Source organism: Euprymna scolopes, chromosome 35 (assembly GCF_053919585.1).
Source record: "Euprymna scolopes isolate OS-2025 chromosome 35, ASM5391958v1, whole genome shotgun sequence".
Classification (NCBI taxonomy): Eukaryota; Metazoa; Mollusca; class Cephalopoda; order Sepiida; family Sepiolidae; genus Euprymna; species Euprymna scolopes.
Window position 1 is genome coordinate 63,265,637 of NC_136516.1, and position 12,907 is coordinate 63,278,543.

The 12,907-nt window shown below is 30.3% G+C and overlaps 1 protein-coding gene across 14 annotated transcripts in view; it reads left to right on the top strand.

The window, feature by feature from the left end:
* LOC145259886 (signal transducer and activator of transcription 5B-like) overlaps positions 1-12,907 on the top strand; it is a 347,875-nt gene that overhangs the window by 159,430 nt on the left and 175,538 nt on the right. For 8 of the 14 annotated variants that reach the window (XM_080117775.1, XM_080117776.1, XM_080117774.1 and 5 more), the window contains one exon: positions 9,939-9,986. Coding sequence is in view for 4 of the 14 variants with exons in the window: in XM_080117768.1 (XP_079973894.1) it covers positions 9,939-9,986 (48 nt within the window). In the remaining 10 variants the exon portion in view is untranslated. Of the gene's footprint in view, positions 1-9,408; positions 9,817-9,863; positions 9,987-10,186; positions 10,308-12,907 lie in introns of those variants that run through there. The other 6 variants (XM_080117772.1, XM_080117780.1, XM_080117781.1 and 3 more) reach the window with 5 other exon arrangements.

A 12,907-nucleotide genomic window follows, 5' to 3' on the forward strand; every position in this document is an offset into this window, starting at 1 on the left:
ATATAGAACAGAAAAATCATGGAAGTTATATACATCAACTTTATCCAAATATCAAGTAGAGTATTCAGAAAACTGACAAAAGCACTTATGAAACAAAAAACTATCTAAATATATTTACTTTTATATATACATACATACATATATATTGCTAATCCTATTTATATGTACTACGAAATTGTCAGTCACATTTACATGTACTAAAACATTGCCAATCACATTTACATGTACTAAAACATTGGCAATCACATTTACATGTACTTCAACATTGCTAATCACATTTACATGTACTACAATATTGCCAATCACATTTACATGTATTACAATATTGCCAATCACATTTACATGTACTACAATATTGCCAATCACATTTACATGTACTACAATATTGCCAATCACATTTACATGTACTACAATATTGCCAATCACATTTACATGTATTACAACATTGCCAATCACATTTACATGTACTTCAACATTGCTAATCAAATTTACATGTACTAAAACATTGCCAACCACATTTACATGTACTTCAACATTGCCAATCACATTTAAATGTACTAAAACATTGCCAATCACATTTACATGTACTTAAACATTGCCAACCACATTTACATGTACTTCGACATTGCCAATCACATTTACATGTACTACAACATTGCCAATCACATTTACATGTACGAAAACATTGCCAATCACATTTACATGTATTACAACATTGCTAATCACATTTACATGTACTAAAACATTGCCAATCACATTTACATGTACTTCGACATTGCCTATCACATTTAAATGTACTAAAACATTGCCAATCACATTTACATGTACTAAAACATTGCCAATCACATTTAAATGTAATTCAACATTGCTAATCACATTTACATGTACTACAACATTGCCAATCACATTTACATGTACTAAAACATTGCCAATCACATTTACATGTATTACAACATTGCCAATCACATTTACATGTATTACAACATTGCCAATCACATTTACATGTACTAAAACATTGCCAATCACATTTACATGTACTAAAACATTGCCAATCACATTTACATGTACTAAAACATTGCCAATCACATTTACATGTACTAAAACATTACCAATCACATTTACATGTACTTAAACATTGCCAATCACATTTACATGTATTACAACATTGCCAATCACATTTACATGTATTACAACATTGCCAATCACATTTACATGTACTAAAACATTGCCAATCACATTTACATGTACTTCAACATTGCCAATCACATTTACATGTATTACAACATTGCCAATCACATTTACATGTATTACAACATTGCCAATCACATTTACATGTACTTCAACATTGCAAATCACATTTACATGTACTAAAAAATTGCCAATCACATTTACATGTATTACAACATTGCCATTCACATTTACATGTATTACAACATTGCCAATCACATTTACATGCACTAAAACATTGCCAATCACATTTACATGTATTACAACATTGCCAATCACATTTACATGTACTAAAACATTGCCAATCACATTTACATGTATTAAAACATTGCCAATCACATTTACATGCACTAAAACATTGCCAATCACATTTACATGTATTACAACATTGCCAATCACATTTACATGTACTAAAACATTGCCAATCACATTTACATGTATTACAACATTGCCAATCACATTTACATGTATTACAACATTGCCAATCACATTTACATGTACTAAAACATTGCCAATCACATTTACATGTAATAAAACATTGACAATCACATTTACATGTATTACAACATTGCCAATCACATTTACATGTATTACAACATTGCCAATCACATTTAGATGTATTACAACATTGCCAATCACATTTACATGTACTAAAACATTGCCAATCACATTTACATGTAATACAAAATTGCCAATCACATTTACATGTACTAAAACATTACCAATCACATTTACATGTACTAAAACATTACCAATCACATTTACACGTACTAAAACAATGTTGTAATACATGTAAATGTGATTGGCAATGTTGTAATACATGTAAATGTGATTGGCAATGTTGAAGTACATGTAAATGTGATTGGCAATGTTTTAGTACATGTAAATGTGATTGGCAATGTTGTAATACATGTAAATGTGATTGGCAATGTTGTAATACATGTAAATGTGATTTGCAATGTTTTAGTACATGTAAATGTGATTGGCAATGTTGAAGTACATGTAAATGTGATTAGCAATGTTTTAGTACATTTAAATGTGATTGGCAATGTTTTAGTACATGTAAATGTGATTGGCAATGTTTTAGTACATGTAAATGTGATTGGCAATGTTGTAATACATGTAAATGTGATTGGCAATGTTTTAGTACATGTAAATGTGATTGGCAATGTTTTAGTACATGTAAATGTGATTGGCAATATTGTAATACATGTAAATGTGATTGGCAATGTTTTAGTACATGTAAATGTGATTGGCAATGTTGTAATACATGTAAATGTGATTGGTAATGTTTTAGTACATGTAAATGTGATTAGCAATGTTGTAATACATGTAAATGTGATTGGCAATGTTTTAGTGCATGTAAATGTGATTCGCAATGTTGTAATACATGTAAATGTGATTGGCAATGTTGTAATACATGTTGTAATACATGTAAATGTGATTGGCAATGTTGTAATACATGTGAATCACATTTACATGTATTACAACATTGCCATTCACATTTACATGCATGACAACATTGCCAATCACATTTACATGTACTAAAACATTGCCAATCACATTTACATGTACTTCAACATTGCCAATCACATTTACATGTACTAAAACATTGCCAATAACATTTACATGTAATACAAAATTGCCAATCACATTTACATGTACTAAAACATTACCAATCACATTTACATGTACTAAAACATTGCCAATCACATTTACATGTATTACAACATTGCCAATCACATTTACATGTATTACAACATTGCTAATCACATTTACATGTATTACAACATTGCCAATCACATTTACATGTACTAAAACATTGCCAATCACATTTACATGTACTTCAACATTGCCAATCACATTTACATGTATTACAACATTGCCAATCACATTTACATGTATTACAACATTGCCAATCACATTTACATATACTAAAACATTGCCATTCACATTTACATGTATTACAACATTGCCAATAACATTTAAATGTATTACAACATTGCCATTCACATTTAAATGTATTACAACATTGCCATTAACATTTACATGTATTACAACATTGCCAATCACATTTACATGTACTAAAACATTGCCAATCACATTTACATGTATTACAACATTGCCAATCACATTTACATGTATTAAAACATTGCCATTCAAATTTACATGTATTATAACATTGCCAATCAGATTTACATGTATTACAACATTGCCAATCACATTTAAATGTATTACAACATTGCCATTCACATTTACATGTAATACAAAATTGCCAATCACATTTACATGTACTAAACCATTGTCAATCACATTTACATGTACTAAAACATTGCCAATCACATTTAAATGTATTACAACATTGCCATTCACATTTACATGTATTACAACATTGCCAATCACATTTACATGTACTAAAACATTGCCAATCACATTTACATGTATTACAACATTGCCAATCACATTTACATGTACTAAAACATTGCAAATCACATTTACATGTACTAAAACATTGCCAATCACATTTACATGTACTTCAACATTGCCAATCACATTTACATGTACTAAAACATTGCCAATAACATTTACATGTATTACAACATTGCCAATCACATTTACATGTACTTCAACATTGCAAATCACATTTAAATGTACTAAAACATTGCCAATCACATTTACATGTATTACAACATTGCCAATCACATTTACATGTACTAAAACATTGCCAATCACATTTACATGTACTAAAACATTGCCAATCACATTTACATGTATTACAACATTGCCAATCACATTTACATGTACTTCAACATTGCAAATCACATTTAAATGTACTAAAACATTGCTAATCACATTTACATGTACTTCAACATTGCCAATCACATTTACATGTACTTCAACATTGCTAATCACATTTACATGTACTAAAACATTGCTAATCACATTTACATGTACTTCAACATTGCCAATCACATTTACATGTACTAAACATTTGCCAATCACATTTACATGTACTAAAACATTCCCAATCACATTTACATGTATTACAACATTGCTAATCACATTTACATGTATTACAACATTGCCAATCACATTTAAATGTACTAAAACATTGCTAATCACATTTACATGTACTTCAACATTGCCAATCACATTTACATGTACTTCAAAATTGCTAATCACATTTACATGTATTACAACATTGCTAATCACATTTACATGTACTAAAACATTGCCAATCACATTTACATGTACTAAACATTTGCCAATCACATTTACATGTACTAAAACATTGCCAATCAAATTTACATGTGCTAAAACATTGCCAATCACATTTACATGTACTACAATATTGCTAATCACATTTACATGTACTAAAACATTGCCAATCACATTTACATGTACTAAAACATTGCCAATCACATTTACATGTATTAAAACATTGCCAATCACATTTACATGTATTACAACATTGCCAATCACATTTACATGTACTAAAACATTACCAATCAAATTTACATGTACTTCAAATTGCTAATCACATTTACATGTATTACAACATTGCTAATCACATTTACATGTACTAAAACATTGCCAATCACATTTACATGTACTAAACATTTGCCAATCACATTTACATGTACTAAAACATTGCCAATCACATTTACATGTACTAAAACATTGCCAATCACATTTGCATGTACTAAAACATTGCCAATCACATTTACATGTACTAAAACATTGCCAATCACATTTACATGTACTATAACATTGCCAATCACATTTACATGTACTTCAACATTGCCAATCACATTTACATGTACTAAAACATTGCTAATCACATTTACATGTACTAAAACATTGCCAATCACATTTACATGTACTAAAACATTGCCAATCACATTTACATGTACTAAAACATTGCCAATCACATTTACATGTACTAAAACATTGCCAATCACATTTACATGTACTAAAACATTGACAATCACATTTACATGTACTAAAACATTGCCAATCACATTTACATGTACTAAAACATTGCCAATCACATTTGCATGTACTAAAACATTGCCAATCACATTTACATGTACTAAAACATTGCCAATCACATTTACATGTACTAAAACATTGCCAATCACATTTACATGTACTAAAACATTGCCAATCACATTTACATGTACTAAAACATTGCTAATCACATTTACATGTACTAAAACATTGCCAATCACATTTACATGTACTAAACATTTGCCAATCACATTTACATGTACTAAAACATTGCCAATCACATTTACATGTACTAAAACATTGCCAATCACATTTACATGTACTAAAACATTGCCAATCACATTTACATGTACTTCAACATTGCCAATCACATTTACATGTATTACAACATTGCCAATCACATTTACATGTATTACAACATTGCCAATCACATTTACATGTACTAAACCATTGCCAATCACATTTACATGTACTTCAACATTGCCAATCACATTTACATGTATTACAACATTGCCAATCACATTTACATGTATTACAACATTGCCAATCACATTTACATATACTGAAACATTGCCATTCACATTTAAATGTATTACAACATTGCCATTCACATTTACATGTATTACAACATTGCCAATCACATTTACATGTACAAAAACATTTCCAATCACATTTACATGTGTTACAACATTGCCAATCACATTTACATGTATTAAAACATTGCCATTCAAATTTCCATGTAGTATAACATTACCAATCAGATTTACATGTATTACAACATTGCCAATCACATTTAAATATATTACAACATTGCCATTCACATTTACATGTAATACAAAATTGCCAATCACATTTACATGTACTAAAACATTGCCAATCACATTTACATGTATTACAACATTGCCAATCACATTTACATGTACTAAAACATTGCTAATCACATTTACATGTACTAAAACATTGCCAATCACATTTACATGTACTAAAACATTGCCAATCACATTTACATGTACTTCAACATTGCCAATCATATTTACATGTACTAAAACATTGCTAATCACATTTACATGTATTACAACATTGCCAATCACATTTACATGTACTAAAACATTGCTAATCACATTTACATGTACTAAAACATTGCCAATCACATTTACATGTACTAAAACATTGCCAATCACATTTACATGTATTACAACATTGCCAATCACATTTACATGTACTAAAACATTGCCAATCACATTTACATGTACTAAAACATTGCCAATCACATTTACATGTACTAAAGCATTGCCAATCACATTTACATGTACTAAAACATTGCTAATCACATTTACATGTATTACAACATTGCCAATCACATTTACATGTACTAAAACATTGCTAATCACATTTACATGTACTAAAACATTGCCAATCACATTTACATGTACTAAAACATTGCTAATCACATTTACATGTATTACAACATTGCCAATCACATTTACATGTACTAAAACATTGCTAATCACATTTACATGTACTAAAACATTGCCAATCACATTTACATGTACTAAAGCATTGCCAATCACATTTACATGTACTTCAACATTGCCAATCACATTTACATGTATTAAAACATTGCCAATCACATTTACATGTATTACAACATTGCCAATCACATTTACATGTACTAAAACATTGCTAATCACATTTACATGTACTAAAACATTGCCAATCACATTTACATGTACTAAAACATTGCCAATCACATTTACATGTACTAAAACATTGCCAATCACATTTACATGTACTAAAACATTGCTAATCACATTTACATGTATTACAACATTGCCAATCACATTTACATGTACTAAAACATTGCTAATCACATTTACATGTACTAAAACATTGCTAATCACATTTACATGTACTAAAGCATTGCCAATCACATTTACATGTACTAAAACATTGCTAATCACATTTACATGTATTACAACATTGCCAATCACATTTACATGTACTAAAACATTGCTAATCACATTTACATGTACTAAAACATTGCTAATCACATTTACATGTACTAAAGCATTGCCAATCACATTTACATGTACTAAAACATTGCTAATCACATTTACATGTATTACAACATTGCCAATCACATTTACATGTACTAAAACATTGCTAATCACATTTACATGTACTAAAACATTGCCAATCACATTTACATGTACTAAAACATTGCTAATCACATTTACATGTATTACAACATTGCCAATCACATTTACATGTACTAAAACATTGCTAATCACATTTACATGTACTAAAACATTGCCAATCACATTTACATGTACTAAAGCATTGCCAATCACATTTACATGTACTTCAACATTGCCAATCACATTTACATGTATTAAAACATTGCCAATCACATTTACATGTATTACAACATTGCCAATCACATTTACATGTACTAAAACATTGCTAATCACATTAACATGTACTAAAACATTGCCAATCACATTTACATGTACTAAAACATTGCCAATCACATTTACATGTACTAAAACATTGCCAATCACATTTACATGTATTACAACATTGCCAATCACATTTACATGTACTAAAACATTGCCATTCACATGTACATGTACTAAGACATTGCCAATCACATTTACATGTATTAAAACATTGATAATCACATTTACATGTACTAAAATATTGCCAGTCACATTTACATGTGGTACAATATTACTAATCACATTTATATGTGGTACAACATTACTAATCCCATTTACATGTACTACAACATTGCCAATCACATTTACATGTGGTACAACATTACTAATCACATTTACATGTACTACAACTTTGCTAATCACAATTACATGTAGTACAACATTACTAATCACATTTACATGTGGTACAACATTACTCATCCCATTTACGTGTACTACAACATTACCAATCACATTTACACGTGGTACAACATTACTTATCACATTTACATGTACTACAACTTTGCTAATCACATTTACATGCTCTGCAACTTTGCTAATCAAATGTATATGTACAACCACTTCACAAATCATATCTACAGATACTACTACATTGCCAATCATATCTACATGTACTACCTCATTGCAAATCACATCACGCCCCTCTCACTTGATCTCCCCTTCTCCCTCACCTTCTCCTCTTATGTAAACACAAAATAATAAAATCTCCTCAAAATATGTAATAGTATTCTAATTGGTAAACATTGGCGCATTACTTACAGAAAAACAGTTAATTAAACTGCAGTCCCTGTTAAGCCACACAATTTTTTTAATTGACCCATTTTTTTCCGACATAATTCCCCCTCCACTTGGAGTGCTTTTCTTTTCTTCTGATTTTATTTCTTTTTCATATAATCTTAAATTGCCCGCAAGAGATTTGTGTACCACATGAGATGGCAGTTTGTTGTGCGAAGGCACATTTAACTGCCGTCGTTTATGCTACTGCGGGCACACGCATAGCGTAAAAGGAAGCTGCAAAATTGCGGAAAATAGTACTTGTTTTCAGGGGTTTATACCATACAAGTGATAAATTTGCGATGTGTTAAATTATCAGATTCATTGTCAGCGACCTCGAATACCCCTAAAAAAAAAAAAATTAGAGTGGTCGGTGTTCTGTTGTAGCGTAGTATTATATTTACCGAAATAATTAATGTTCAATCGATAATAATCCACTGAAAAACTGATAGAAGACTATATATATATATATATATATATATATATATATATATATATATATATATATATGAGTCTTTTTTTAGTTTTTTCAATGGATTATTATCGATTGGTAGAGTTTTCAAAGGTCAAATCATTGAACTTTGACCCCTTAACAACCAAATTTCTGGTCGAAAACGGATCACAAAGATTTCCCCAAATCTCAGTACCCTGTATATCAAATTTCGAGTCTGTAGACTTAAAATTGACAGAGGTGTTGCGTAAGGAAATGTACACACACACACACACACACACACACACACACACGTTCACTTTTATAGATATATAGATAAGAGGTGTGTACCAACTGAAAATAGAAAGAGAATACAAGAAATTAAAATAAGTTAAAAAAATGTAAATGAGAAATAAAATATTCGTGATGCATTATGCACCTGTTCTTATTTAGTTACGTCCCCACGAAAGCAAAGTTGAACAGTGAACACAATATCAGTTTTTTAATGCGTTTATAATTCAGCTTTGCATAGAACAAAAATTGCACCATATTTTGACCCAGATGTCTTAAATCTGCATATCTCCCTCTAATTTCGACGTGTGTGTGTGCGCGCAACATGTTCTTCTCCCTCCCCCCTTAAGTTACTTGGATTGTTCACCATACTATCTTGCTTTCTAATTTAACCTAATTTACAGATCAGATTTAAACTTTGTATTATGTCTATGTTTTTCTTGGTTATATAAAAAATCATATAAAAATCTGTATAAAGTTACAAAATAACAATTCCATAATGCTTGTCTTCTTATTTATCGATATTTAAAATCAAGTTATTATATTTCTTATGTGCATCCGTAGTTGTGACTTCTTCAGAAACCGGTGAGCGATGACTTCGTTTGACCAATCAGCATCCAATATTTTGTTCATTTTCCAGGAAAACTGCGATAAACAATTTCTGCGAATGTAGTTTCACTTTTAAATGTTTTATTTTTATTTTTCAGTCTATATCGGGAGATATCGCTAATATAATAACAAATAATTTCAAAGAGGTAAGAAAAATATTTTTGCTTTTGTCATTTTAAATGTTTGTTGTTTTTTCTTTTTCCTAAAACAAACAACAAAAGTCTAACACGCATCTTGCCCCGTTTGAACTCCGCTCTCTCTCACTGCACGCCGAGGAGGGAGAGATAATACTCAGCCTTTTTTTTTTTTTTTTTTTTTTTTTCAAATTCCACTGAACTTTTAAAAGAACAACTAAAGTGTTTTTCCCGGAAATCCAAGTAAGTGTTTTTTTATTCGTTTAAAATTCTCACCCTAAAAAACTAGTCATGAATTTTCTTCCCAGCTATGATCTCTCCGCAAGGGTTCAGGTAGGATTTTGCACTTAAACTTTTATTTCATTTCTTTATTTATTTGTTAACTTTTCTTTTAATAGTCTTAACACAGCTAGCATTTAAATAACCTCTCACAAAAATTGTTTTTCTTATTATAAAAGTTTTTTTGTCTAATGTAAAAAAAAAAACGGAGAAAACTTTTAAATGTAATTAAATTGTAAATTCTAAAAAAAAAAAAAAAAAAAAAAAAGTACATCTTCATTTGTTGAATATTTTTCAAGTGTTTTCGTGTATTACTGTATTACGTGCGTGACAACACCTTCATCCATAATGACATTTTGGCGGATATACACGAGTGAGGCCCCCATAGCTAACTACGCATTGGCTCCGATGTTGTACGCAGCGACTTAATGATTTTTTAAAACCTTTATTTATCTTCTTCAAACTGCAATTAATAATTAATCTTTGTTATAATTCTGTTAGTTTTTAAGATTTACACAGTTGAACGATTAATAATATTATAAACATTTGTATCTTAAATATGAAATACGGTTTTACTGAATGTTCATTTGGTTACCTACGGGGTTCCATATTTTGTTCGGTAAAAAGAGACAAACAAAATAGGAGGGGGGGGGGCTACAAAATGCTTAATATTTGTGCAATAATATTTCCAAATTGATTTTAATCTGACGATAAAATAGCTGACAAGAGTCATGTTTATATTAAAACTTAATATTTAAAAAAAATTTAAACACAATTAACAATCTAGGTTGTAACGGAACATTTTGAAATAATGGAATTTTAATCGTTTTAATCTTTTAAAAATAAATTAATGTTTACGAAGTTTCTTTTTCTTGGCAATTCAACTGATATAATAATATATATTAGTTCGAAAAAACGCTATTTTAAAGAAAAACAATAATATTAAGTTTATATCAATTTTTTAATTGCAACTTCAAGGTAAATTTTTGTTCAATATGTGTATTTAAATTTAAAAAAAAACTATTTTTTACTTATTTGAACTCTTATGTTTCATAATAAATAGAAATTTCGATAGATTTAAATATATTTTGTTCGAATTTCGAAAAAATAAATGGGGTGGGGACAAGCACTAAAAAAAATATTTCCCCTCATATATTTTACGAAAACTGCATTTCATATGTAATTTCATTCTAAAATGGATAAGTATCGAAAATTTCATGAAAATCTGACCATTAGTTGATTTTTGCTAGATTTATTAAATACGGGTATGTTTTCACGTTCGGAATGTCTACTACATAGGGACGTTATTTTAAACACGATTTTCGTGTCGCAGTTTCATTATTTTTGTTGGCTGAAAAATTTTTTTAAAATTTATTACTGGTTTATTTTGCCCTTCTTTTAAATGGTACAAAAGTTATACTGATAATATTAATTTATAATAAAGTTACATGGTGTTACTGTTACATATAGGGTGGGGTAATTCTGTGAATTTTGGCAGTCTCTAATGAGTACCTTTTATTTTCTTAAATAAAAAAAAAACCCTTCTTGACGAGAACACGACTGTTTTTTTTTGTTTTAATAATTTTATTCAAAATATTTTGTATTCAAAAATAAAAAATAAAAATAACTATAATCCCCCCCCCCCCAATGATTCTCCTTACTCTTTTGACTCCCAATGTTTCGTCTGCTAAAATTTTGATCATATGATTACGGCGTAGCATCAATAAAATAAACCATTAATTCAAGTGGCGCTTGTTATGGATTTAGCTGAATATGATGTTAAAAATAACTTTTTTGGTACTTAAGCACTTATGTTAGCGGGCTGGCGGGTGTATTGTAACTATTCTGTACCTAACAATTTAATAAACAAAAAAATATAAAACTTGAAGGACAGTTTGAATAAATTGATTTAAATTTAAAGTGTTGTGTAATTATTTAAAAAAAATTCTGTAGCGTAATGTAGTAGGCAAAAATCAGGAACAAAGATAGGAAATAGTCAGTTTTGCACTGCACCGCCCACCTCTAGAAGACAGGGATTTCTTGGCTGTAATGACCGTAGAGAAAGAAGGAGACAGAAAAAAGAGGCAGAAGAAAACTGACTTCTCACAGATTCGTAGTTCGTCACAAAGACCAATCCAACCACCCACGCACAATCTGCAAAACACTGCTTGACTGCTTCCCAGCGTCCTGTCTTTATGGCAGCCAGGAATTATATATTTGCATAATCGTGCGAGAGCACATGCGATTCTGCGAGAATTGCATGGGGTCATAGCCAATAAAAACTCATAAACACCATCTTGGAACTCTGTTCTGCTCGGCCCACAACCCAACAACAGACGTATCTGAGGTAAGCTCTTTATTTCCCCCCATTTCGGTTATTGCCAAATCCGCTACACTCCCCCCTCTCATGATCACAAACAGGGCAGGGGGGCATCTTTGTCGGCTACTTCTTCGAAGAATCTGGGCAGCACTTCCTTATTGCCATCTTCCTCATTACCACCATTATTTCCACCAGTCTGTTCCATTATCCCCTCTCGTGGTTCCATAGACAGTGTTTCACAATCAGGGCAGGGGGGCAGTATCTGTCTTTGTCGGGTACTCCTTTGTAAAGGCAAGAGGGGTGGTCCTTCTTCTTTAGTATGTACATTATATGG